The sequence below is a fragment of the Mixia osmundae genome (assembly GCF_000708205.1).
Source record: "Mixia osmundae IAM 14324 unplaced genomic scaffold scaffold_14, whole genome shotgun sequence".
NCBI lineage: Eukaryota > Fungi > Basidiomycota > Mixiomycetes > Mixiales > Mixiaceae > Mixia > Mixia osmundae.
The window spans coordinates 121,142-146,327 of NW_014575550.1; the positions used below are offsets into that span (position 1 = coordinate 121,142).

The 25,186-nt window shown below is 55.5% G+C and overlaps 12 protein-coding genes across 12 annotated transcripts; 4 read left to right on the forward strand and 8 right to left on the reverse strand.

Annotated features, from left to right (window-relative positions):
- Positions 1-10: 10 nt before the first annotated feature.
- Positions 11-5,920, reverse strand: L969DRAFT_97213 (uncharacterized protein; the record flags this gene model as incomplete). The annotated part of the gene is made up of 8 exons (XM_014709560.1): positions 11-309; positions 365-1,612; positions 1,710-1,859; positions 1,949-2,106; positions 2,244-4,596; positions 4,644-5,577; positions 5,640-5,804; positions 5,864-5,920. The coding sequence occupies 8 exons, from the start codon at positions 5,918-5,920 to the stop codon at positions 11-13; spliced, it is 5,364 nt and encodes a 1,787-aa protein (XP_014565046.1).
- A 176-nt stretch (positions 5,921-6,096) lies between these two features.
- On the reverse strand, positions 6,097-6,928 carry L969DRAFT_97214 (uncharacterized protein; the record flags this gene model as incomplete). Its single annotated transcript, XM_014709561.1, has 5 exons — positions 6,097-6,241; positions 6,299-6,426; positions 6,480-6,704; positions 6,755-6,832; positions 6,896-6,928. The coding sequence occupies 5 exons, from the start codon at positions 6,926-6,928 to the stop codon at positions 6,097-6,099; spliced, it is 609 nt and encodes a 202-aa protein (XP_014565047.1).
- Positions 6,929-7,018: 90 nt separating this feature from the next.
- Positions 7,019-9,720, forward strand: L969DRAFT_90797 (uncharacterized protein). The gene is made up of 2 exons (XM_014709562.1): positions 7,019-7,106; positions 7,159-9,720. Exons 1-2 carry the CDS (start codon positions 7,062-7,064, stop codon positions 9,388-9,390), a joined length of 2,277 nt encoding a protein of 758 aa, XP_014565048.1. The 5' UTR covers positions 7,019-7,061; the 3' UTR covers positions 9,391-9,720.
- On the reverse strand, positions 9,434-10,242 carry L969DRAFT_97216 (uncharacterized protein; the record flags this gene model as incomplete). Its single annotated transcript, XM_014709563.1, has 3 exons — positions 9,434-9,775; positions 9,831-9,916; positions 9,966-10,242. 3 exons carry the CDS (start codon positions 10,240-10,242, stop codon positions 9,434-9,436), a joined length of 705 nt encoding a protein of 234 aa, XP_014565049.1.
- On the forward strand, positions 10,094-11,122 carry L969DRAFT_256570 (uncharacterized protein). Its single transcript, XM_014709564.1, has 3 exons — positions 10,094-10,478; positions 10,533-10,649; positions 10,709-11,122. Exons 1-3 carry the CDS (start codon positions 10,333-10,335, stop codon positions 10,935-10,937), a joined length of 492 nt encoding a protein of 163 aa, XP_014565050.1. The 5' UTR covers positions 10,094-10,332; the 3' UTR covers positions 10,938-11,122.
- L969DRAFT_97218 (uncharacterized protein) lies at positions 11,066-11,918 on the reverse strand (the record flags this gene model as incomplete). The annotated part of the gene is made up of 3 exons (XM_014709565.1): positions 11,066-11,285; positions 11,345-11,781; positions 11,841-11,918. The coding sequence occupies 3 exons, from the start codon at positions 11,916-11,918 to the stop codon at positions 11,066-11,068; spliced, it is 735 nt and encodes a 244-aa protein (XP_014565051.1).
- A 322-nt stretch (positions 11,919-12,240) lies between these two features.
- Positions 12,241-14,913, reverse strand: L969DRAFT_97219 (uncharacterized protein; the record flags this gene model as incomplete). Its single annotated transcript, XM_014709566.1, has 6 exons — positions 12,241-12,530; positions 12,586-12,928; positions 12,985-13,110; positions 13,163-13,312; positions 13,499-14,035; positions 14,083-14,913. 6 exons carry the CDS (start codon positions 14,911-14,913, stop codon positions 12,241-12,243), a joined length of 2,277 nt encoding a protein of 758 aa, XP_014565052.1.
- Positions 14,914-14,987: 74 nt separating this feature from the next.
- Positions 14,988-17,327, forward strand: L969DRAFT_90803 (uncharacterized protein). The gene is made up of 2 exons (XM_014709567.1): positions 14,988-15,860; positions 15,911-17,327. Exons 1-2 carry the CDS (start codon positions 15,097-15,099, stop codon positions 17,028-17,030), a joined length of 1,884 nt encoding a protein of 627 aa, XP_014565053.1. The 5' UTR covers positions 14,988-15,096; the 3' UTR covers positions 17,031-17,327.
- L969DRAFT_55005 (uncharacterized protein) lies at positions 17,059-18,322 on the reverse strand (the record flags this gene model as incomplete). Its single annotated transcript, XM_014709568.1, has 4 exons — positions 17,059-17,922; positions 17,964-18,076; positions 18,129-18,235; positions 18,291-18,322. 4 exons carry the CDS (start codon positions 18,320-18,322, stop codon positions 17,059-17,061), a joined length of 1,116 nt encoding a protein of 371 aa, XP_014565054.1.
- Positions 18,323-18,533: 211 nt separating this feature from the next.
- On the forward strand, positions 18,534-21,637 carry L969DRAFT_97222 (uncharacterized protein; the record flags this gene model as incomplete). Its single annotated transcript, XM_014709569.1, has 7 exons — positions 18,534-18,669; positions 18,729-18,838; positions 18,893-19,537; positions 19,599-19,979; positions 20,034-20,123; positions 20,173-20,404; positions 20,454-21,637. 7 exons carry the CDS (start codon positions 18,534-18,536, stop codon positions 21,635-21,637), a joined length of 2,778 nt encoding a protein of 925 aa, XP_014565055.1.
- Positions 21,638-21,660: 23 nt separating this feature from the next.
- L969DRAFT_54917 (uncharacterized protein) lies at positions 21,661-23,577 on the reverse strand (the record flags this gene model as incomplete). The annotated part of the gene is made up of 7 exons (XM_014709570.1): positions 21,661-21,921; positions 21,977-22,237; positions 22,293-22,550; positions 22,607-22,695; positions 22,755-22,908; positions 22,965-23,091; positions 23,159-23,577. The coding sequence occupies 7 exons, from the start codon at positions 23,575-23,577 to the stop codon at positions 21,661-21,663; spliced, it is 1,569 nt and encodes a 522-aa protein (XP_014565056.1).
- Positions 23,578-23,664: 87 nt separating this feature from the next.
- Positions 23,665-25,161, reverse strand: L969DRAFT_90808 (uncharacterized protein). The gene is made up of 3 exons (XM_014709571.1): positions 25,015-25,161; positions 24,122-24,916; positions 23,665-24,068 (listed from the first exon to the last, which is right to left on the reverse strand). The coding sequence occupies exons 1-3, from the start codon at positions 25,123-25,125 to the stop codon at positions 23,718-23,720; spliced, it is 1,257 nt and encodes a 418-aa protein (XP_014565057.1). The 5' UTR covers positions 25,126-25,161; the 3' UTR covers positions 23,665-23,717.
- Positions 25,162-25,186: the final 25 nt, after the last annotated feature.

Consider the following 25,186-nt stretch of genomic DNA (forward strand, 5'->3'; position numbering starts at 1 on the left):
CTCAGGGTTCTCAGTTGTAAGGCGAAAACGTCTGCTCGGCCGCATAGCCATGGCCGAGCGTCGCGTTCTCGTCGATCGTCTCGAAAGCGACTGGAGCAAAACTTGCCGTATTGGTCATTGGCAAGCTAGGCCGTCTATTTGGCAGACTTGGCGCAGTCATCGGACGATAATAGGAGTTCTCGATGATGCCATTGCGACCGCTTGCTTCCATGTCATGCCCCTGATGCCCTCCGGCTTTTTGCCGTTGCTTGCTGCGCGACTCTTCCGCTTTCTTCCTCGCTCGCCATTCTTTCCTGATATCTTTAAACTCTACAAGGTTGAGTGCTGTCAGCACCAGTGTTTCCAACACGCGAGACATGCACACCTTGGGGACCTCTCTTCGGACCATGCTTTTGCATGCTGATGTGAGCATTGAGATGGTTGAGTGTGCCGTATGCCTTGGTGCAGCCCGGGTAGTTGCAATCATAGAGTCGTTCGATCTCATCAAAACGCCTGCGAGCACGTTTGCGATGAGCGCCCAAGATCTGTCCGAAGCCGAAGTGCTGTTGTCGGTCGTATGGCATCTGCGGGTTGTGGAAGGGCGAGAAGCTTTGCATGCCGCCAAAGGGCGAAAAGGTGTCCATGCCCGTGTTGGGCCTCGAGCTGTCTGCTTCGCTCATGTAGGTTGTCGCTGTATCTGGTCTAGGATATTCTGTGCGATACAGGATTGCTCGGCTCGGCGTGCCGACAAGTGAAGACGGGTGATGCGCGAATGAAGACTCTGACAAGTCAGGCACAGAGAATTTCCTGAACCGAAGTTGATCCATTCGATCATCTGCTTCCTGGAGGGCGAAGCTGTCGATGTTGTGTTGAAAGAGCGATGAAGGGTCCTCTGCTTGGCCACTGCTCACTAAGGTATAACCCGCCATTGACGTTGAGGGGTGCTGCGCGTGAGAGATATTGTATGGCTGATGATGCGCGCCAAACGGAGGAGCACCAAATGTCTCGTATGAGCCTAGCTGCTCTGATTCGTAGCCGGGTGCGCCGAAATAAGGAGCTGAAGCATACGATGGGGCTGTCATTGGCCTCGTGTTTCTGACATTCATGCCGAGTGGCAGCTGATGGGCAGCCCAGAGCGGCATATTGGGAACGACAGTCGGGTGCTGAGGCGAGACGAAAGCCTGTTGGGCGGAGCTCGCTGTTGTAGGATCGCCTCCCTCTTGCGCAGGGCTACGGTACGCTTCCTCAAGTCCAGATGCGACGTCATCATTTGGCGAGACTGCGAGAGGTGAATGCAGCAGATCCGACGAATGGTTGACCAGAATTTGTTGCGGGCTACCTTGCAGATCTGTCGCCGAGGTCGGCGTGTTGGACAATGCAGGTGAGAATGTGTGCTCCTCCTCGTTGATGAGCGACGGCATTGCCGTTCTGCGCGGCGGGTCGAAGCTAGCTTGACTGCCCCAAGGTCTAGTCTGAGGCGCAGTCGATGGTCTATGAGAGGATGATGGAGTGTGAGCGAGCTTCTGCTGATGTGAAGGCGGCGTGAGCAGCGAGTGCCTCGAGGTTGAAAGCGATGAGGCCGTGAGAGGCCGATGATCCAGGAACGCGGACGATTCCGGATAAGCAGCTAGCACTTCAGAGGACCGATAAAAGCTCATTGCAAGCACCTATATCAAGCTGTTGTCACACCCTTTTTCAGCTCTTTGTCACATCTGTCCTCGGCCAGTGACCGACGTGTTTGTCCTGCACGAGCGAGCCAGTCGAGCAGCGCGCACGAGCCGGAGCTGGAGCTGGTGCAAGCGAGCGCAGCAGCCTCGCCAGCTGAGGTGTCGACAGCCAGTCCTGGAGCACGAAGCCTCGCCAGGCGGTCGAATGGAATTCTGAGGAGCGGGTTGACTTTGTTCGCTTCCCAAATCGGGTCGACCGAGTCGCCGGCGTCGGGCAGGCAGGCAGGCGTTCGCTGACCAACCTACAAGGCTAGATGTGCTGACTGGATGCTGCTGCTGTCGAGTCGACAGACTGCCCTGCTGAGATCCTGCAGCGTCGCTAGATGAAGAGAGACCCTGGGATGAGGATAGAGCCGAGGCCAGACTTGGAGACAATTCCAACACACGTGGCAAGAGCGAACTAGCGAGCTGCCGTTCATAGATTGCAGGCCGAGGCTCTCATCTCTATTCGGAGCTTTTGCAGTGACCGAGCGTACACTCATGAACCTGAAGGTCCGTGCATTGTCAATAGATAAGACTCTTGCAATACATATCTACAATTCGACTCGATTGTAATTTCTTCGGATAGCTTGGGCAGCTTGTTCGGCTGCTTGTGCTGCTGCAGACGAGGCAGACGCAAGGGCATCCTCTGCTGCTGCAAGGACTGAGGTAGCGTGCTCTTGTATGTTCTCTGGCGTGGGCGTCGCGCCGACCGCGCGAGAGGCAGCCCTAGTGGCTTCGTGGATTGCTTGTGCAGCATCGGCAGACGGGACAGCTTCGTATGCAGAAGAGGCGACCGATTTGACAGACTCGACGATACCTTGTGGACTCGGCTTGATACCGACAACTTTCTGGGCTTCGCGATATACATTCTGCGCATCTATTGATGGCAGGGACGAAGAAGCGGCCGAGGCGGCGGACACGACGGATGCCGAGGCCGCACTATAGACGCTCGAGGCTGACTTGGCGACGTCGACAGAAGGTAGGGAAGGTGCGCTCTTGCTCAGGGAAGATGCGGCAGAGACAGCTGATGCTGACGCGACAGACGCGGCACTGCTGATCGAGGCTGATGCGACAGAAGCCGCGCTGACACCCGAGGACTGTGCAGCTGCGGCCAGAGAAGCGCCCGATGCTTGTGCGACCGACACAACGGAGGAGACCGAAGCTTGCGCAGAATTGACGTCCGGCACGCCCGGCAGGGACTTGCTCAGCGACGAAGCGATGGAAACCAGTGTAGCTTGAGCATCTCCAGCAGCCGATCCTGCAGCTGAGCTAGCGGCTTTGTAAGCGCTCGTCGCATGCTCGACAATGCCTTCGGGCGAAGGCTCGATTCCAGCGGCTCTCTGAGCCGATCGAATGGCTTCATGAGCTTGCGAAGATACCGCTGCAACGTAGCCTTGCTGCGGGATGACGCGCGACGTGATGGCGGCTGATGCAGCGGAAGCAGCTGATGAAGCCGAGGCAGAGGCCAGCGATGCGATCGATGCGGCAGACACTGACGCGACCGATACTGCGGATGCGCCAGAAGCTGACAAGACTGAAGCCGCGGAAGCAGCAGAAGCCTGTCCATAGTTGGCAACGGACGACAGCGAAGCAGAAGCGACGGAAGCTACGCTCGCAGCCGAGCCTTGAACATCCGTCGGGATAATGGCAGCAGCTGCTGAAGCAGCAGCATTGTAAACGCTCGATGCGTGCTCTGTCAGACCTTCGGGGGACGGCTCAAGGCCAACTGCACTTTGCACTGATCTGTACGCTTGATGCGCTTGCGAAGAGGCCGAGGCGACGTAACCTTGATTGGGATAGACTTGCGAAGAAGCTGCTGCCGTGCCTGCCACGAGCACAGACGAAGCAGACTCGTAGATGTCTGCAACGACGCCTGCGACCACAGCGGTCGGCGCAGCATCCGCTACTTTCGAGAGGAGAGATGTCGCCGTATCAGCCAGATCGGAGTAAACGCTTTCGGCCGAGGCAGAATAGCCACTTGCGGCAGGCGTGGTGATTGCGCCTCCTGCTGCCGAGACGACTGCTGCTGTGGCCTCCGCGTACACGCTCGAGACCGCTGCTGCTGCGCCCTTGGCGCGATTGACGACGCCTTCGCCCTTGATGGCAGAAATGCCGACCGATCTCGAAGCCTTGAGACGAGTCTCAAAGGTCTCAACGATCGTGTCTAGCTCGCTCTGAAGTTCTGCCAGGGTAGAGATTGTATTGGGTGCTTTTGACAGAGCGGGATCTGACTTCTGACCGGATTGTAGCGCACGGAAGTCGGCAGCCCATTTCTTCTCACTTTCTCCAAGCGCGTGGTAGCGAGTCCAATCGACCGCAGTCACATCCTCGAGCCACGTGAGACTGTGACCCGCCTCTTCCTGAGCAGTAGCCACTAGCGTCTGAATACCTTTGAAGGCTTTGTCGACCGCAGAGACTTCTAGCTGGGTCTGAGTGCGACGATACTCGTCGATCTCCTCTGCAATACTATCGGATCTTCTAGAGATCTTAGAAAGCGCCTTGGTGACGATCGTCTGTGCATCTGCCACGGCGCTGTCGACGTCTTCCTTTGCGGCTGCATCCGTCAGCTTTGAGAAGTACTTTGCCAACTTTGACAGGTAGCCCGTAGCGTCGTCTTGGATCTCGCGCAAGCGGGGCTCGAAGCGAGCAGGGATGTCGCTCGAAGCTGAATTGCGAAGAGCAGTCAAGCGTTGGATGAGCAGATTTCTTTCACGTAGTGCGAGCTGATCGATCTCCTTCTCGTACGTCGCCAAAGCAGACTCGACTTTGTGTCGCTTTTCTGACACTGCTGGATCTTGTGCCGGTACCGGCGTCGCGGTGTCAGGGATGATTGCATCGGCATCGACCGCGCCATCTGCTAGTCCTTCGGCATCGTGCGACACATCCTGCTTTAGCTCAAGAAGCACAGCTGTGTGGATTCAGCACCACATCAGTCGGAAGGAAAGATGAGCTCACTCTCTTCGTCCTCATCAGAATCCGAGACTTCCTCGAACAGTTTGATCTCCTCTTCAGCATCGGCAGCGACATCCGAAGCCACTTTCGCGGTCTTGTACTCGAAAACTTTTGCGTAGATCTTGTCCGTTTGCGGTTTGATGTAGAGCGAGTGGAATCTCCTGAGCCATGGCAAGATCTTAGATTGCAAGAACGATCCAGAATGACGACTGAGGTCGATGACGAGCGGGTGGACGTGGGTAGTGTATGTATCGCGCGTGGTCTCATACGTTTTGACAATGTGTGGCTGTGCGGCAGAGACATACTGCTGAGCGACAGGTACACTCTTCCTCACGACATTTGTGGCCGAAGTATATGCGGGCGAAACGACGCTATAAGCTTGATCGGAGTACTGCTTGGCCATCGAGGAAGCAGTGTTGACGTGTGGATCGATATTGAGTTCATATACTTCGGCTGCCAGTTTCTGATATTTGCTGACCGTGGGGTGAAGATTAGACTTGTACTGTTTGTGCGCATGGTTGAACCAAGGTCGGGCAGTCTGGTGAGTGTGACTGAAGAGTTTGAGAACGCGAGGATGGACGTGCGTCTCGTAAGCATCATTGATGGGCTTGACGAATTGCTCGGCCCGATCGGTGTAAGGCTGTAGCCTATCCAGATAAGGGTCCGCATGCGCCAGATAGGGCGACAAGTGAGGCTTGAGCTTCTTCAGGGCAGCAGAGGCATGATGTTCCGCGCCATTGAAGCCGCGACAGACGCTATGAGTCGAGTTGGGGTCATTCGAGCAGACGAGCGCGTAGGCTGCCAGCAGATAGAGCGCTGTGCCCTTTGCTAACCAGCCCGACAGCCATCCGTTCCTCCTCTTCGACCGCACATCTGGACCCGAGCGGCTAGGCTTTGCGCTCGACTTGCCCCGCTGGAGCTTCTTGTACTCTTCATCCTGAACAGAACAGAATCATGATCAGCGTTCCACACGAGAGGGCGTAGACGGGCAAGACGAACGTAGAACTTGATCTCCGTCGAGCCGGGCGTGAAGCTGGCCTGCGTAGCACGTGGCGCATCGTCGACCGAGTTGACCTGGTTCTGCCTGGTGTGAGTGGATTCTACAGGATTCGGCCTTGCCGTGTTGACTGGCTGCGTCATACCAGGCTTCTCCTCCTCTTCCTCCTGCGGTGCCTCTTGAGCATCAGCTATATGATCACGACCTTCAAGGCGGTCAGACTGACAGGATAGAGTACTGAGCCTGCCCTGGAAAGCGAAGCTTGTCTGCGTGTGACAACCATCCAAACAGAAAAAGAGCTCGCTACGGCTTAGCTGCGATGACGAGACGGGCGCCACTCAGAGGAGATCTACGCGGCGACTCGGCCGCTGATCACGAAAAATTATGTTGAGATGCGTACGTATGAATGAATGCATGCATGCATGGCTGTGCTTCTTGCACTTTTGGAGGAGGTCTAGCTCAGTATTCGCCAAACCCGTTCGTATGGCCGTTTGTGCGATGATGATCAGATGCTGCGGCGTGGCCGTTGGTTGGTTTTACATTGTTCTGCTCTGCTGTCTGCTGCTCTTGCTTTAATTCGAGAATGTGCTCGTTGATGAAGTCCCTGTCAGCCATCGAGTACTATATCAGTCTGGTGCCTGATATGTGCTTGCTGACCAACCTTGTGAGGGTGTTCATCGGGATGTAACGCGCTCCTTGTATGCGTCCCAGGCATTTCGAAGTGCCGCAGATGCAATCGAAAGGTTGCGCCATATCCCATTCGGTCGAATAGTAGGCGAACGTCAATGCCTGCCTCTGATACTCTTCAGTGGGGAGTCTGAGCACAGAAGCGTCCGAGTGACCTCTCCTTGGGGTATATCTGTGAGCGCTCTGACGAGCCAGCGCGAGCGATCTTTGGGTAGCTCAAAGGCCACATTGGGGTCACAGCTGTGATTGACGTAGACGAGATCTGATTCGAGCTCGATGTGATCCTGAGATCCCTTGCCGACTTGTACGGACGAATAGGCCTTGACAGGAGCAGGAATCGTCTTGACCAAGGGACATATCACCTGGCCTTTGCTGAAGCTCTGTTTGGTATACCTCAGCTCTGCTCGCGTATGACCGCGATCAAAGCAACCTTTTCTGTGCGCAGACAAGAGCTATACTCGCCCGACTCGCCGCTAAATTCGACATGGAACAAGCCTGGATGGGTTGGCTGTCAGAAAGCAATGCACTGAGCTTTCTCGCTTCTGGTGGCTCAGAGAAGGATCTCACTGACCTTGTACGCTTGCCGCGTGGGTATATTGACCATCTGCGAGCCAAAGTCGCCGTCCCACTGCTCGCTCCGGTGACCGGTGACTTTCGGAGCGCGCGAAAGCAGCAAAGACCGCGACTTGTGCGCGCCTGCGTCGGTGTCGAGGTGAATGAGCCCAAGCTGATCGGTCATGACGAGTGCGCTCGCACCGTCTGCTGCAACGGCAGTAGCAGAGGTTCGTACAGCTACTAGCAGATACAGCCGCAAGAGCTGACAAGCAGTAGCAGTTTCTCAAATCACCAGATGATTTGGTCAAGACAGCCGCCTTTCGGGTCAAGCTAGAGAAAGAGAAAGCGTCCATCGAGGCCAAACTCAAGTCGGGCGCAAAGGAACAGCTTGATGCCACACGGGACGGACTTGCCAAACTTCGAGATTCGAGAACGTCGGTCGGACAGATCAGAGAGGAGATGGTCAGCATCGAACGCGTCTCCACCGATCCTACTGCAGTCGTCCAGGGCTTTCCCCTCATCCAAGAGATCTCTCAGGTGCATCGCAATCTCACTCGGACGATAGAGACCGTCAACAAGCTGCGAGGGATGTATGACAAGATTGATCAGATAGAGGCCATGCTCGCGCGAGAGCGATCAGATCCACTGGGCCCCTCGCCGAATTTGCTGCCCATACACCATCATCTGTCCGAACTGGAAGCGTTTCGTAACGAGACAGTGCTACAAGCCAGTCGGTCGTCTCCAGAAACGACAAAGACGCTCAATAGGTACTTTGAACGGCTTGGCATGGTCATCGAGGCTTTCGAATCGCATTACCTGCACCTGGCCGGATCGCTCGTCGAGCTAGCAAAAGCAGACAACTCCGGCGTAGCTGTCAAGCTGGTCAAGATAGCTCAGGTCGAAGGGCTACGGGATGAGAAAGCGATTGCTGTCAGACTCGTCAAAAAGAACAACGCCGAACTGGCAGCACGGTTCAACAGTATCCAGGCAGACAGCAGAGTCATCAAGCACTATCGAGCAAAAGTGATGACGGCCATCAAAGACAGCGCAAAAGGTGTCGTGCAACGTCAGCAGTCCAAGTCGGTCGCGGCAACAGGAGATCCACTAGGATTTCTGGATTCACTAGATTTCTTCATGCAAGATCTGCTCGTCGTCGAGGACAGACTGGTCGAAGCTTTCCCACCGGATTGGAAGATCTACACCGTTTTCGTCAAAGCCTACCACACAGCACTGTACGAGTTCCTGAAAGGCTTTGTCAAATCAGACCCAGATGCAGGCGCCTTGCTGCGTGTCGCCCAATTCGCAAAGACATACGAAAAGACGTTGACGAAAGAGCTATCCATCCCGCCGGAGCTACTCCAACCGAAGCTGCTAGACGGCAGCGAGCAGACACTCGTAGACGATTATCTCAAGCTGATTGTTAAGAAGATGGAGGAATGGGCAGCCAACCTCTTCAAGACGGAGAGCGCGGAATACATCAAAAGAGAAGCTCCGCCAGAGGAAGCGGCGGATGGTCAATACAGTATGCAAGGAGCGGTCATCATGTTCCAGATGATCAACCAGCAAGTCGATCTCGCTGCCGACTCGGGTCAGGGATCCGTACTCTCTCGCGTAGTCGACGAGAGTAATCGCGTCTTGAGGGAGAATCAAGCCCAATGGATCCGATTGGTCGATAGCGAGTACCGCAAGCAGATCGATAAGCCTGATGAAGCTGGTGATGGCTTGGTGGAATACACTATTGCTCTTGCGAATGATCAGATCAAGAGCGCCGATTTTACAGAGGCTCTGCTCTTGCGTATCGAGCCGCTCGTGTCGGAAAAGTACAAGCTCAACATTGTCGACAAGCTCAATGAGGCGATGGATGGCTATCTTGACGTGTCCAAACGTTGCGTACAGCTCTTGATCGACATCATCTTCAGCGACCTTCGTCCTGCTGTCAAGACGCTCTTTGGCAGCTCGTGGTATAGCGATGATCCGATGACGCAGATCATCGAGACCGTCAAGGATTACTTGCAAGACTATCGTCAGCATCTCAATCCGAATCTGTTTGATCTCTTCATCGAAGACGTGCTCGATACTTTCGTCATCACTTACCTGACCTCGCTCAAGAAAGCAAGCAAGTTGAAGATGCCCAAAGCGGCAGATCGCGTTCGAGAAGACATCCGATCGGCATACAACTACTTTGCTACGATCAAATCGACAAAGGAACTGGCGCCTTACTTTGACGTCCTGGACGCCGTTCTCAAGCTCATCACGGCATCAAAGATGATGTTCTTCCTCGACTACTTCCCTTTTGCCAAACAGTTTGGGCCGCAATTCGCCTTTGTCGAAGCAGTCTTGCGAGCGAGAGAGGATCTCGATCGCAAGCAAGTAAATGAGATGGTGCGTTCTCTGTCCGCCCACTTGCGCTGTTCTGACGAGGCTGCGCAGATGGAAAGCATCCGCAAAAAGGCAGCAGACGAGCAGATTGAGGATCCGCTCAACTCGGTCTTTCGTCGCTTGCCCAAGTGACCATGCCGCGTTCCTGTATTATGTTGTACCAATTCTTGCATGGTCATGTTGTCGCTGCACTGACGCTTTGCCGTCTCGTCTTGATGATCTGTCGGCATTCCTCGAGTATCTCATCTACGCCCTGTACTCCACTGATCTGCCATTCACGCAGGATAGGCTCCCATTCTCCCCACAAGCCAGCACGAGCATTGGTAGCTCGCAATCTGTCGGGTAGATCAACGATAGGTTGCAAGTGCTTGATCGGATCCAATGCCCTCATCGAGGGACCCGTGACCACTGCAGGCGGGAATGCGGTGGACAGCGAATCTGTCAGCTGCGCGATCGCCTCGAAGGCTGTGCCAAGTTGCTCGAGCGAGCTATCGAGAGACTCTGCGCGAGTCTTCATCTGTCTTGCGCGCGTCAGAAACCCCATGCGCGCTGATCGCCGATCTGCATCTTGCCTTCTGTATCAACGTCGAAGCTTCGATGAGCTCATGATGATGGTTATAGACGAGCGACTGTCGCTCTGCATCAAGCTCGCGGATGTCTGCATCATCGGCTCAGCGCTTGTCGAGTGACGACGCGTGCATCCGTACCGACGAGCAAGTCATTCTCTTTCTTGATGAGGTCCGGAAGCGTCTGACTGTTCAGTAGATGTGTGTACAAAGCCCTCGGGTCGAATGCGGAGGAATCGACTGCGAGATGGTCGCCTTCTTTGCTCGGTGTTGGTGCATTGAGACCATAATAGTCCCTGAGTAGATTGCGAGCTCTTCGTCTGGGCGTGGTCTGATCTGACGTTGTGCCCGCTCGAGGCGTGGACGCGACCGAGCCTGTCGAGCGATGCGACGAGGTCCTCGGCAGCGGTGGGGCCATCGCATGCAAGCTGACCGCTGAGCCGGTGAGCCTGGTCAAGTCGAAGAAGCGCGCGGCAGTCGACATCGACAGTCGCTCGCTGCCGTCAGGATGAACATCGACCCCTCTCTGCTATCGTCACGGCCTGGCAATGCTGCGACAGGAGCGAGCACGTCTACAGATGCACCCACGCAAGCCCAACTGAGAGCGGAAGCCACGAGGAACGAACACAACGAGGACCTGACCGCGCAAGAAAGGTCCGTCCTGCAGTCAGAGCGCGAGCAGCTCTCCGAGACTGATGGGCTGGGCAGAGATCTAGCTCACTTCCTGACGCTGCTATCACAAGACGATGCAAAGCCGCTCATACCGGATGAAGTGACGGATTATTACCTCGCTCGCGCAGGATTCGAGTGCGACGATGTCAGAGTGTACGCAAGCAGGTACCACCCGACATCCGAGCTGACGATGACGCTTCCTGATCGTGTAGGAAGAGATTGGTAGCGTTGGCCACACAGAAATTTGTAGCCGATATAGCGACAGACGCCTACCAGTATGCACGGACGAGGACGCAGGCGACACCGGCTCTCGCTCGAGGCAAGGAAGCAGATGTACCGCGCAAGACAGACAAGAGCAAGACTGTCTTGACGATCGAAGACCTCAGTGCTGCCCTAGCAGAATACGGTGTCAACGCAACTAGAGCGCCTTATTATCTCTGATCATGCTACTTCTCAGCGTTCAAGCCAAGTCATTGTGTACCCCGTGTTGTAATGATGCGTTGACAACAATAGTCTACTGCATGCGTGTGCTATGCGTTGCCAGCTACTGATTCCCCATTAGGTGTTGCTTACACTTGATGCATGTCTGTGTGCTCGTGTTCCGAGGCGGAATGCTTCTCCATACTGTTCGGGCTGTCGACACCGCTCGAAGCGACTTGTGCTGCCTTGCGCGACTTGAAGAGCGTCGCGTTGCCGACGGCCACTTCGTTGTGGCCAGATCGGAGCATGTGGCGCGCAGCCAGAGAGACGAGGAGCCAAGACAAGCTCATGCAGGCAAAGTTGACCCATCTGCAAAGAATCAAAGGTCAGCTTATGACTCTGAAGAGCTGACGACGGAAGAAGCGTACCCTACGATCATGGCTACGCGAGGTGGCCAATTGGAGATGTAGGCTAGATTCTGGCCCGATGCGGCGACGAGTCGCGCTACGACAGCAGGTGAAGCGAGCGGTGTCGTAATCGTTGCACTCTTTGTGCTCGTGACGACCGTCATTGCGATGTTGGCGCCGAGCAAGAAGAGCGTCGCCAGGCCAAAGAGGAACTCCTTGATCATGATCGACCGCTTCGTCTCGATGGGATGGATCCGGAGAATCGTCATGAGGACGTAGACGGTGCACAGCAGAGACGCAAATCCAGAAGCTGCCGTAAGCGATCCATTGGTGTTGAGAATCTCCTGCGCGTGCAGTACTCCTTCGGGGATTTGCTCGGCCGTCATCTTCTTCTTATCGTTGAGGAACACCAGTCCATATGAGGAGATACCGACGACGACGATGGACGTTGCGCTCGTCTGCTCGATCGCCACATTGCTCAGCTTTGCTAAGGAGATTCCAAGGCAGCGAGACGTACAGCTTGGAAAGCGAGAGCTCGTGGGATATGGAGGTAGGCATGCTGATCGGTCGGCTTGCCAAAGTGTAGCTTGACCATCTTGTCTCCTTGCTCTGGGTACTGCAGCTCGTGCGCTTATATAGCCCCTCTCGTGCGGTCTTGGCAAGGAGTTGCAAGACAGCGAATGACCTCTTGAGCGAGTCTGAACAGGCGATGCTACCCCAGAGAAGATCCCTTGGCCTTTTTCTGCCACAAGACTGGCCAAGGTTCCCCAGACTGCGCCCGGAATTCGGGTTCTATCAATTCGCGAACCATGCTATGATCGAGCGAATTTGTCGAGTCGCGCGAGATCTGATCTAGCGCAGAGACATTCCCGTGCAGCCCATTAGCACGGCAAGTGTTCTTCCGTGGCTGTTGCTTGCTATTTGGAAGGAGAGGACAGCCAGGGCAAAAGTTGGCCAAAGTAGAAATGCTGCACGACGGGCGCCTTTTCGAGCACTTCGGCTGACCACATCTTGATCATACCGCTATTGACTTTGCTCCAACTGGCGACCGTCGTAGCGATCGAATAGAGCAGAGGTGAATGCTCACGGAATGCAGCTCTCTTTAGATCTGTGACGTGTGCTATGCACCGAAAGAAGATGAACGAGTCACACGCTTTCCGTACCACGATGGGCTGCAGTATCTCCGAAGGCGTGTGTTCAGGATGATCTGCAGACGGACAAAAGTCAAATGTATGCAGCTGCGAATAGCTACGATGACGCGCCTATGAGCTGGGAAGAGCCGAAGAGATAGGCCAAATGGAAGTGATCGTCGAGTCCCCAAGCGCCCTTGCTACCTGCAGGCTCAAGATTGTACTTCTTCTGGAGCGTCTGACAGATTGCAAGGTATTTCACAAAAAGCACAAAGACGGTATCGCGTTCGTCTGCAGGCTCGAGCAGGCGCAAGAGATGGAGTATGGTCAGGTAGGCCAAAAAGGACAGCTCGTGTCCTGTGCCAAAGTCCAGCCGAGACGCCGAGCCGAATGAGCCTTCGAAGTGATGCAATAGCTCGGGCAATGCAGTGTGATACTCTGCAGGCATCGCATCGACGTGAAGCTCTTTGCCTCGCTATTGCAGATATAGACAATGAGCATATTAGCAGCTCGATGTAGCATTGCACCGACCTCATGCAGACGCGCAGACCACTTGCGAAAGGCGGTATTGCCGAATCGCTGTGGACCTGTATCGAGTGGCATTTCATCTGCCCAGGTCGCTATCATGTCCAAGATCGCCGCGATCCTTTGCACAGTCTGCACGGCGTCTTAGCTATAGCTTGCAAGCGAAGTGGACCACAGCGCTGACCGGACTGAGAGAGGTAGTTTTGGGCAGTGGCTGACGGTAGACTGAAGCGTTGAGTCGTAGCATCATCAGGTATATACGTTTGTAAGCAGGCGAGCGTTTCCATGCCGCGATGTCTGAATCGGTGTGAATCTTCCGCACTGGTTCGCTGGGCTCAGAGGGTACATCAAGTCTCGGAAGGTCTGGTAAGCGTTCCATCTCGCGTGCTCATCGACAGCACAAAGCGGCGCGCGTGTAGTGCGAAGTATATAAGCAGCTGCCCCAGACGGGCCCAGACGCGCGACGCCTTCACGGGGCCGGAACCTGAATCTATGCTGCTTGCAATGGCCTGAAGCGTACAACAACTTCCTGTACGCCCTTGAAGTCATTCTTGAGTCTACGTGTGAGCTCCACCTCGAGCTGGTAGGCCTCGACGACTGAAAGCCCTTCTGGCACCAGCAGGAGCAGATCAACGAGCTTGAATCCGCCAGCCTTGTACAGTCTGGTCTCGCAGACGCACAGGATGGGCAGATCGGCCTGCCGATGGATAGCTGCACGTTCTTGGTGGTGTGCGTGATCGTGATCGTGTTGCTGCACAGAGGTAGCGGGTGAATCGAAACGATGCTGGTCATCTGCACATTGTACGGGCGCATGACGGTCTGCTTCTACCGCAGACGGTGGCACTTGTGGGGAGTCTGCTGCTGCACGGACAACGGTGGGATTGCGCTGGGCGAGCAGCCAGGTTTCGAGCTTGGTCGTAAAGCTTGGATCGTCAGACCGATCGACGAGCTCTTTGAGTGCTGCGAGGCCAACTCCAGCGCCTTGTCGTAAGATCAGTGCCGACACGAGCAGACCACCCAGTGGATCTAACAGCGGATAGCCCAAGGCAGATCCGCCCTGTCTCGGCTTTGAGTATAGATATGCATAGCGGCGCGAATACGTACAATGGCAACGAGAGCGACACCGCTCGTGTATGCGTCCACGCGATGGTGGATCGCATTCGCCATGAGCACATTGGACCTCTCCTGTATCGCTACTTTTGCCGTGGCCCGGTAGACCCATTCTTTGATACCGAGCGAGGCAGCAGCGAACCACATGGCATGAGGGTTCAGCAGAGAATCGCTCTGGTGGTGTGCATGTGAGTGACCAAACTCTAGCACGCTGGGCAGGAGGAAGCGACCCCAATCTGCCAGTGCAGCCTGATCTGATGCTTCGAGCGCGCAGACGAGCAAATGCCAAGAATGTGATCCGATGGCAAGTGCACCGCCGATGAGCAAGATGGAGATGCTCAGACTGCCTATAGATTCGAATTTGCCCATGCCGAAAGGGTACAGTCTCGAGGGCGGTCGACGGGAGATCCGCCAGGACGCGAGGACGACAAAGTCAGCAAGGAGATCAGAAAGGGAGTGGGCAGCATCAGCGATGAGCGCGGCGCTGTTGGTGAGATATCCGCCTACGCCCTTTGCGAGGACGAGACTGACATTGCTCGCCAAGCCAATGAGCGTGATGCGCGAGCCTGCATCCCCTTTGCCTTTGACTGCGGCCAGCAGCGCTTCCGCCGTTTCTTCCTGGTGCCCCTCGTGCGCATGACCGGCATGCCATCGCCGCTGAGACGGTACGAGCTGCCTCGAGTCGATCTGTCGGCGTACACGAGCTGAAGAGCGCGAGATTAAGACGGCTGAGCGGGTCACAGAGGGACTGTAATGTCGCTGGCTGAGGCGCACAGCTGTCCATGGGAGCGACTCGATCGCTCTGCAGGCTCGACAGCTCAGCATGCTGACCGAGCAAGGGTGATTGAGTCAAGGGCGTGTTGCTCTCTGGAACGTCTTTGGACGCGCGCGCTGTTCATCAAAGTGTTGCTTGCCCGGCCCACTGCTGCTTGCTTGACGACTGTAAGGCTGAGACGGCCGTCGCATGAGCTCGCTCTCACACCATCAGACTTGGACATCGATGACGCTATGACTCCCATCAACGATCACGAGAGGATCATCATCAATCTCGATCTCGACTGCTTCTACGTTGCTTGTGAGCGACTGGCAGACCCAAGTCTCATCGGACGGCCGCTCGGCATCCAGCAGAAGCAGATCTTGGCCACGACAAGCTATGAAGCTCGGGCGCAAGGTGTGGGCAAGCTCTGTCTGGTCACGGAAGCCAAGAAACGATGTCCAGATCTTATCATTCGCTCAGGCGAGGATCTCACCCGCTACCGAGCCCATTCGAGGCGTTCCTTCGCTCTCGTTCGCTTGGCCAATGCTCCCTATCCGACCGAACGACTGGGCATGGATGAGATCTTTTGCGATGTCACGCAAAAGATACGCGCACATCTTACAAGACTCGAGACCGCCCAAGAGACAGTTGCCACAGACGATAGAGGCAGGCGGTGGTTCGCCCTCCAGGAGAACGATCTCACGAGCAGAGAGGTCATCAACGGGTTCTGGTACGACCCTTTGCAGCTACAAGGCATCACACTGCCGCTGGAGTGTCCCGAGCCCTTGCAAGCTAGCCCGATGACGAGGATCGCTTCCCACTTTGCCGCTTACCTGCGCATGCGAATCCACAGCGAGCTAGGCTTCACAGTCAGCGCAGGCGTTGCGCCTTGCAAGGTCTTGTCAAAGCTAGCCAGCGACATGCACAAGCCAGATAAACAGAGCGTATGGCACGTCGATATTGCTCGACAGGACATCGAGGCCCAGCTGTTCCTTGCGCCTTTCAAAGTCGAGCGGTACGCATCCTTCACCATGCAATAGCGCTCCAGCTGATGAACAGGAGCAGACTACAAGGCTTTGGTTATCAGACAGGCAAAATGCTGAGACACAAGCTCCTGGGCGAGGGCACACCTGAGAAAGGCATCTGGGGCGACCCAGATCGACACAGTCATCCATACTCATCGACAGATCCACTCATCATGAACGAAGAGTCCCTCAACACTTATTACCAGACAACAGACGAAGCCGATGCCGGCCGAAGAGCTCACGCTGGCCCTCTCACCGTCGCTCAAGTCCGTCAAGCGGCCACGGAGGCAGACATGATTAGCTGGTTCGATGAGCGGATCGGCAAGAGATTATGGGGCCTGCTGCACGGCTACGACCCTGCGCCTGTGCTTGCTACGCCAGACTTTCCGAAACAGATATCTATCGAAGACTCGTATTTAAAGGTTGCGACTATGGAAGACGCAATGGCGAAAACGCTGCCACTCATCACTTCGCTCATCAGGCGACTTGAGCTAGAGCTCGGTGCAGATACGCAGGAGGCCGCGGGTAAGGAAGCCAGTGCTGTCGCAAAGACCGCCTGGCTACGCTATCCTACCAAGTTACGGTTCAGCATGAGAGCGACGGGCAGAGGAAGGATCTCCAAATCTGTGCTCATGCCTGTCGAGACTTTCGACACAACGCAGACAAAAGAGACACGAGCCGGCCTGCTCCTGCAAGGGCCGATCAAGCGAATGATGCAAGACATCTTCGGGATAATTGCATCTGACCCCGTCGCTACAAGGACGGCAAAGACGCTCGCGCTTGATGTGCATGTCATCAACGTTGCTGCTACCGATCTATCGCCCACCAGGCCCGTGGGAATCCGAGATGCCTTTTCTCGTGCGCCGATGGAGAGGCCTTCTCCAAAGCTAGACGAGTCCGTTCTTGCTTTCTTGCCCGCAGATCTGCGTCGCGAGGTCGAGCAGCAATACGGCGTCAAGCGAGCGCGCCCGGCCGAGGCCGAAAGCAAGCGCGGCAAGCCGAAGCGAGTTGCTGATGTCATCACCATCGACGATAGCGACGAAGAAGTTGTTGAGAGCACTTCGCCCAGTTTGACAATCTGTCCCCAGCCGAACTGCGGTCAGCGCGTTCTGGGCTTTGCGATGGCCGCGCACTTGAGATTCCACCAGATGGCGAAATAGCAGATTATAATATGTCGCGTTGTTGTTGCTACGCTTTTGCAGAGATCTGTCCGGCATCACTAGGATGTGCAGCGGCAGACTGGGCGGCCAGTCTTGCCCTGAGAAACGCTTTGGAGGCTCGTACGTCAGGATCCTGCACGATGGCACCATCCGCACTCTTGTCTGACGTCTCCTCCTCCAAGGAGCGCCAGAGAGCATAGAGCGATGTCATCTCCTGTATCGCTTCCAGCAGTATCGGCATTTGCACATTGAGCGATGCCAGGAACGTAACGGGCTCAGTTCCTCTTCTGTGTGTGGACGCGTTAGGGGCAGGGCTGCCAAGAGCAGGAGAGCTCGTGACAGCAGGCGAGCCAGCGAGTGACTTGAACGATTCCACGTGTACGGCTGATCGCATCAAGTCGTCACGAGCTGTCAGATTTCTGATGGACTCGGGCGGTGTGATCGTGAGACAGAGGTATATAGCTGCGACTGCGATGATGTACGGCGGATAGAGTAGACACAGGTCAGATCGGTAAGTGTCATTGATGATGTACCACGCCATCTGAAAATGCGATTCTTCGAGATCAATGCAGTCTGCTTCCTTCTCTTCGCTCTCGCTTGGATCTCTTCCGCAAAGCTTGACGAGACTCTGGTATGGATGGTATACGATCAGATGAAATTCCAGCTCTTCTAGCAAGTCTGTTCGAATCGTCAGCTTGCTGGTGTAGCTCGAGCACAACGACGTGCAGAATTCCATTTCGGCCACTTTGGTCGTGTCGGATGAGAAAGGTGGCATGCCGCACTCGGTACAAGTCGCTCTGCCCTCGGCAACGATTGCTTTGATGTGAACGGGCGTTTCTTCTGCCTTTGTGGCGACATACAAACACGTCGCAGCCACAAGACAAGGGTCCGTCTCTGCGGTCTCCAGATGTCAGCCTGCAATGCTAGCTGTACCGTTCGAGACGAGCCTAGATAGCTATTCTTGAGATAGAATCGTCTGAGAAAGACAATGGCGGTCGCAGTCACCTGCTGACGCAAATGAAGCCGTTTCGCGAGCTTTTGACAGACTGTCTGGCTTGTCTGAGCTCATGACAGTGAAAGAAGGGGAGCAAGGCGAACAGTTGGCGAGCCAGATGGCGAAAAAGCCCAGTTCTCGAGGAGTAGCATGGCGTAAGTCCTCCTGACGTGAGGCCGAGAGGAGGTGTCGGTCGACGAGCCAGTAGTTCCTTGGCAGTCGAGTCGAGATGAGTGCGTGATCCAAAGCGTGTGACGAGAGCTCACGCGTGTGTCGAGAGCCAGAAGTTGGCCGCCATCCAGAGGACGGCGACGACGCCTTGGGCCTTGCCTAGTTCTTTCGGCGCGCGACTCGCGACTGGACAGGCGACCTGGCTCGCCTGCGTACAAGGCTCTCTCTTTTGGCCTGGACAGTGGATGATAGGCAAAGGAAGCCCATCCAGGCTGTCTCAGACATCTCCATCGAGCAGTCGCCCGTCGTCAAAATCCGCCTCGACTCAGCAAATGACGATGGGTCCCAAGACGAGGAACTGGTCTTTCGCTGTTGCTCCGGACCTCGAGTGCTCCTTCTGTGAGGGCACGGCAGACTTCAACAAGGAGGGCAAGCCAGAGAAACTTCTGTCCTGCGTCGCCTGCGGTCGTTCGGGCGAGTTGTCGCTCTTCAAGGTACTAGCCAGAGCTCATGAGGGACATCGGCCGTCGCAGGACACTTCTCATGCTTGCAGATGATAGAGCAGCACATCATCAGTGCAGTACAGAAGTATCCCTGGCACTGTATCGAGTGCAAGGCCTGCGAAGTCTGCCGAGAGATTGACGTCGGTCTCAACGAATTCTAAGCCAAGTCCCAGCTGAGTGCATTGTCGCAACAGGAGCATCTCATACTGTGTGACTACTGTGATCGAGGTTGGCACAGAGAATGCGCCCAAGCTGACATCGAGGACGACGATTCGACCTGGCGGTGCCCCAAATGTGCGGGCACCTTCTCCTCTCTGCCGGCCATTGCTGCTTCAACAAAGGGCAAGCAGAGGGCAACTTCCTCTCCTGCTGCTCGTCTCAGTCTCAATGGATCTCACGTCGCGTCGCCGCCCCCTTCCAGGATCACCCCACGCGCTCCACAAGGAGGTGCGAGAATCAAAACGCCCTCTGGGATTTATCAAGATATTGGCGGCAGCTCTGGCGGGCTCAAAGTGAGACTGAAAGTCAACGCTGAGCCAGCATCCTCCAAAGCGAGACGGACGAGCAACGGCCGACCGAATTACCGCTTGCCAGACTTCACAGACGATGACAGCGATGCTTCTCTGCTCCCCTCCTCTGCTGCTAAGCTTCCTACCAAGAAGCGCAGGACGATAGTGCAAGAGATTGTACCTGACGAGCCTCCAGAAGAGGCGGAGGAAGAAGAACAGGAGGACTTGCCTTATGGTGGTATCTTGACCGGGCAGGATGCGGAGCCAGGCGACCGCAAGCCTGCTGCACCAGATAAGCAACGTTTCGATATGGCAAAGCTTGCGCAGGAGGTCCGCTGTGGTCGACTTAAGCAGCAGACAGTCATGCTGATTCTATTCTCCCTGCCAACAGAACATGCAAAGGCGCTTAGCGGCTGCAAATGCTGCAGCTCGGCTCCGAAACAATGCTTCCCCAATGTCTTATACCGGGGAGGAGCAAGACGCAGAGCCGTCCTCTCGAAGTACCGCTGTCGGTCTCCGCCAGCGCTCAGCACACAATCTGTCTGCCTCTCAGTCCTATGCTGACTCGAGGGACTCCACGCCGAGTACGCCGATGGGCGCAGCAGCAGTCAACTCGAACATACGCTGTATACGCTTTGGAGAGTTTGAAATCGATACATGGTACCAGGCACCGTATCCCGAAGAATATGCTCTCGTACCCGATGGCATGCTCTGGATTTGCGAATATTGCTTCAAGTATATGAAAGGGCGCTTTCAGACCTCGCGACATAGGGTTCGTCGAGGCACTCATTCAGCAGCAGCTGCTAAGCAGAGATTTTGCTGACAGCTCAAATGCAAGCTGCGGCATCCGCCTGGCGATGAAATCTACCGCGATGGCGAGGTATCAGTGTTTGAGGTAGACGGGCGGAAGAGCAAGGCAAGATTATCTCTGCACTCAACACATCCAAGCTGACCTGTCTCTGCAGATCTATTGCCAGAATTTGTGTCTGCTGGCAAAGATGTTCCTAGATCACAAGACGCTCTACTACGATGTCGATCCTTTCTTGTTTTACGTCATGACGGAAGCGGGCCCAGATGGTGCTCGATTTGTAGGCTATTTCTCAAAGGAGAAGCGGAGCAGCACAAATAATGTCAGCTGCATCATGACGTTACCTGTGCGTCAGCGAAGGGGATGGGGCAATATGCTCATTGACTTTAGTATGTCGCCTCTCTGGTCAGTAATCTGTCAGAGCTGACATGGCTGCAGGCTACTTGCTCTCAAAGGTCGAAAAGCGGTTCGGAACGCCAGAGAAGCCCCTTTCGGATCTCGGGCTCGTCACTTACAAAAGCTACTGGACAAACGCAATATTCGACTTTCTCGATACTGCTCGCGATACTCGAACGCTGGAGCAAATCAGCAATGCCACCCGCATCATGCTAGAAGAAGTCTATTATGTACTCAAGACCCAGAACATGATCAGAAACACAGCCCCGCCTATTGTCGCTATGCCAGACACGCCTCCCTCTGCCCAGTACTCGTCTCGATTCCACGGCAATCGACACGTCTCTCGTAAGAAAGCTCAGGGCGGTGCGGGCAAGACCTCGGCAGAGGACGAACCACACGAGATTCCGACCGAGTATAAGCTCGAACTCGACTTTGACAAGATATCTGCCCATCTTGCAAAGTGGAAGGGTAAAGGTCACATACAGCTTAATCCGGACAGATTGAGATGGACGCCCTATCTCGTCAGTCATGCTTTACCTGTCCAGAATGATCCTCAGCCGCTTCTCAACGGCGCCCTCGTCGATATTACTGCCCAGCGCGACGAGCCGATAGCGAACATACAGGCCGAGACAGATGCCGAGGAAGTCACCGGTATGAAGGTCGCAGATGGCGCGATCGAGGATGCTGTAAAAAGCGTCACAGAGCTTGCACCGGCGCCTGCACTCAAACAGAATGGCGATGCGCACTCGGACGAGCCTGCAGGACAAGCACCTCATGCTGCTTCCACCAGCCCATCTGTGGCCGAAACCAGACCCAAGGTTTCGCCGGTGACGCTCAAATTGAGAAACGGAAGTGCTGAGCGTTCGCAAGAGTCGCCAACGCAGCTCAGAGTGCCGTCTTCGCAGTCACAGCCCTCGCCGACGCATCTCAAAGCTGGTGGCCATGGTCTCTCTCCCAAAGTCAACGGCTCAACGCCAAAGCGTCGAGTCGGCTCGAGCGAGCTTAGCATGCTCGGCATCCAGGCAACGCCGATTACACCCGCACTGCCACGCCGCGCCCGTAACTCTGCAACACCGACAAGTCTGCCGAGCTTGAAGAAGCGAAGGAGCGAATTCACCCCTGCTCATCGCTCGTCGCGGCAGACGCCAGACAGCGCGAATCACATCAATGGAGTCGAATGGCAAGAGGAAGATGCGGATGGGGAAGTGGATCCGGACTACGTGTGATGTATGGGGCAATGGCATTGCAATCAATGACCTTCACGCTTTCGCGGAGCTGATCGAAGTACATTGTCTACTCTGACGATCATCTCCGCTGCTTCAGAGGCAGACAGGACGACTTGTCGTTTGAGCTTGTAGGATTCTGTTATGCCCAGATTCTTCATTGATCCGATTGTGCCTTGCTTCATATCGAGACCTGCGTCAGATTTGCCATCGTGATGGGCTGCGCGTAGCTGCGCGACAAGCTCGGCGGAATCGAAGCCAGCATTATCAGCCAAGATCGTGGGCATCTGTAACGAGATGGTTCAGCTAGGCTTGCTAGCTTGGGTAGTGGGGACACAGTACCTCTCTGAGCGCTTTGCCGAATGCTTCTGCAGCTAGAGCTTTCTTCCCTTGAGTCTTCTTTGCAATGTCGTCTACTCGGTTTGACATGAGCATCTCCGAGCATCCGCCGCCATAGACGATACGAGTCTCTTTGACAGTCTGGGATAGCACGGAAAGAGCATCGTGCAAGGATCGTTCGGCTTCGTCGACCATCTGAGTGGTCGCGCCGCGCAGCACGACAGTACACGCCTCGCCTGCTGCAACGCCCGAAAACTTGATGAGCTGTGGATCCAATTCCAAAATCAGCCTTGTCAGCTAGCACCAAAACCGTTCCTACCTTGTCTTCGCCGATCATGACCTCTTCTATCCTCGCGCAAGAGCCCAACTTGACCAGATCAGGTCGATCGAAAGTACTCGCAATCTCGCCGCCCGTCACGAGCGCTAACCGCTCGACGCCTTCGAAATCGGCATGCTCGATACACATGATGCCTTCGGCTGCAAAGAGTGATTCGGGGTAGTTGTAGACGAGCTGTCGGTTGACGAAGCAGGTGATGCCATGCGCTTTGATCTTTGCTACTTTGGCCTTCATCTTTTCCTGCGGCAACCGAGACCATCAGCAGATTGGTCGTGCGTAGAGATCATTCGACCCACTCTTTCTGCTCGTTCTAGTTCTGCAAGTTTGCCCGTACCATCCACGCGTACTCGCGCGCCGAAAATTTTGATCTTGTCGGTGTCCATGGCTGAATGCAGGGGCAGGATCATCAGCGACGGAGACCCCGATGGATGCGGCTCTACATACAGGTATTGGCGATCATAATCTTTGCGTTCTCTGCCATGCGAGGGCAGTTGACGCTGATCTTCTTGTCGAGGATGAAGCCATCGTCGAGGTAGGAGTCCACGAGCCTTCCGCCGACTTTCTTGATGATCTGGATGTGCTCTAGATCTGTCGAACCCTGGCAACGTGATGCGCTCAGGTACCACGTCTGCAGCTGAGTAGGGATCTCGGTACCTTTAAACGGAGCACGGCGTCGACTGCCAGGTTGGCAAAGTAGTCCTTGTCTGCCGACAGGACTTTTGACGAGAGTGTCGTTCGAGCGATGTTGAGCAAGTCTTGCTTGAATGCCTCCGGGTTGGCTCTGCGCGTCAGCCAAGGCATGCTCTCAGCGCGAAATACAGGGGGAGCAAAGGGCGAGCAAGACTGACGAGTTGTCGATCGCGGCGCCTTCGAGTGCCAGCAGAGCTTCGCGAGATGCTATCCGGAAGCCTTCGACGATGGTCTGAGGGTGTAGCTTGATAGCGATCAGCTTTTCCGCTTCTCTCAGCAATTCTGCCGCCAGTACGCAGACGGAGGTCGTGCCGTCGCCTACTTCATCATCTTGTACTTTGCTGATGTTCACGAGGATCTTTGCTGCGGGGTTGTCGAGCTGGATGGAGGATAGGATCGTCCGGCCGTCGTTGGTGACGATGATGTCGCCAGTAGAGGCAGAGTGTAGGATCTTGTTGGCTCCCGAAGGCCCTAGGGTCGACTTGACCAGGTCACCTAGTGCGAGTGCACCCACAAAGGAAGCCAGGCGAGCGTTCTCTGCCCTCTCCTGCGTGGCTTCGTCTGCAAAGACGTTCATCTTTGCAAGCTTGTCTCGACAGCGCGCGAGTGTTGCGCGAAATTTCAGAGAGAGAGAGAAATGTGCCCCGACCGAGAACGGAGCTGACGCGGGAAAGAACAGGATGGCCACCACCCCAGCTAAGGCATGCATTGACGTGATCAGCCACGATTATGACGATTGCCTTCGCCGCGTCTGTGGTCATCAGTGTAGAGATCCCACTCGCGTTGTTCGCGGACATGACGCTCATTCTCAGCATAGCCCGCAGCATTGTCGCCTTCCTCTATCCTCTGCGTCCTCTCGCTCGTCGTCTCTCGTTCTGCAGACGCTTGGCCTCCGCCGGAGATGATCCTGCCCTCTGCTTGCTCAATCTCGAGGAACTCGTCAATCGACATTGTCGGCAACCGGTGGTCAGGCTGAAAGACTTCGGCCTGCAGACGAAGACGCGTTTCAAGAGCTGACTGAGGACCGCCTTGCTTCGTCGATGGCAAGATAGTGAATGGCCGAAGCACCTGATTGCTGACATCAGTACATCGATGTCATGTACAGAGAAACATCGACTTGCCTTGCCACTTGAGGACAAGACGGGACCGGTCGTCCAGTCTGACCGGCGATGGCCGAGATCGTCCAGTCGCCAAGTCGAGGCATCATCACGCCTCGAATGCGATGCTCTCGCATCCTGTCGTCCGTCGCGGGTACTGGATGGCAGGTCGACCATGGCAGGCTGAGACGCGAGCAGTTCTGATTCTAGTGCGATGGAGGCCAGCTCGCCATGTACCTTGATGCAGTGTAGAGTCAACAAGTTGATCATGGTCGATCGCAGCACATCGTCGTCTTCTTGTGCGTCGTCGCCAGATGCTGAGAAACCGTACCGGTCTTCATCGTCATCTTGTGCATCAGCGAGGGTTTTGGAAGACGAAGCTACAGGTGCCTGACTGCCTCGAAGTGACAGGCGTGCTTTCGACCTGCGCTCGGCGAGCTCGGCCAGCACAGCTGCCACTTGTCGTTCCATCCTGTACTGCGCAAGCTTTGCATTCCGCTTTGCTGCGGGATCTGCACCGTGGCGGGCAGAAGGTCCAACGAGCACATCTCGCTTGTCCTCTGCAATGATCTGGTAGCGCTCTAAGCAGTCGAGAAATTCGAGCGCGTAAGCCTTTGCTTGGCTGAGATGTGTTTGTCGCTCGATGGAGGAAGGCGACTTGAGCAGAGGGGTCAGTCGAGCTTGGTAGGCAGGCAGGAGGAGCACTCTGAGCGTGGCAGTCGACAGATCCTCGAGCGTTTCGTTAGGCGACAGCACGCCCAGATGATCAACAAGAGAACGACACAGCCGCAGATCAGCCAGGACGCTCAGGAGCTTGGCCTGCCCATCCATCAGATCGCCCTCCAAGCGGACCTCAGGGCATGCGTACCTGTGCAGCTTGTCAAAACGAATCTGCGACCATGACGCGTTGTGCTGACCTGAACGGGCGGTGATGTTGGCGACGGTGCTTCGAGCACGGCATCGGAGCGTAGCAGTGTCCTACCAAGCAACTTTGCCAAACTGATCTCATCCTGCGCATCGTCCGACATTCTGCCTGCTTCACTGTTGAAATGCGCCAGTAGGGGAGATCGCATGTGGGGCCGAAGTCAA

Coding starts and splice junctions, on each gene's coding strand:
- L969DRAFT_256570 (XM_014709564.1), top strand. CDS start 10,333: ATGAACATCGACCCCTCTCTGCTATCGTCACGGCCTGGCAATGCTGCG. Junction 10,479..10,532: donor GACCTGACCGCGCAAGAAAG/GTCCGTCCTGCA, acceptor TGGGCTGGGCAG/AGATCTAGCTCACTTCCTGA. Junction 10,650..10,708: donor GAGTGCGACGATGTCAGAGT/GTACGCAAGCAG, acceptor CTGATCGTGTAG/GAAGAGATTGGTAGCGTTGG.
- L969DRAFT_90803 (XM_014709567.1), top strand. CDS start 15,097: ATGACTCCCATCAACGATCACGAGAGGATCATCATCAATCTCGATCTC. Junction 15,861..15,910: donor GCGCCTTTCAAAGTCGAGCG/GTACGCATCCTT, acceptor GAACAGGAGCAG/ACTACAAGGCTTTGGTTATC.
- L969DRAFT_90797 (XM_014709562.1), top strand. CDS start 7,062: ATGACGAGTGCGCTCGCACCGTCTGCTGCAACGGCAGTAGCAGAG. Junction 7,107..7,158: donor CTGCAACGGCAGTAGCAGAG/GTTCGTACAGCT, acceptor AAGCAGTAGCAG/TTTCTCAAATCACCAGATGA.
- L969DRAFT_90808 (XM_014709571.1), bottom strand. CDS start 25,125: ATGTCGGACGATGCGCAGGATGAGATCAGTTTGGCAAAGTTGCTTGGT. Junction 24,917..25,014: donor CAACATCACCGCCCGTTCAG/GTCAGCACAACG, acceptor ATGGATGGGCAG/GCCAAGCTCCTGAGCGTCCT. Junction 24,069..24,121: donor TCTTGTCCTCAAGTGGCAAG/GCAAGTCGATGT, acceptor GTCAGCAATCAG/GTGCTTCGGCCATTCACTAT.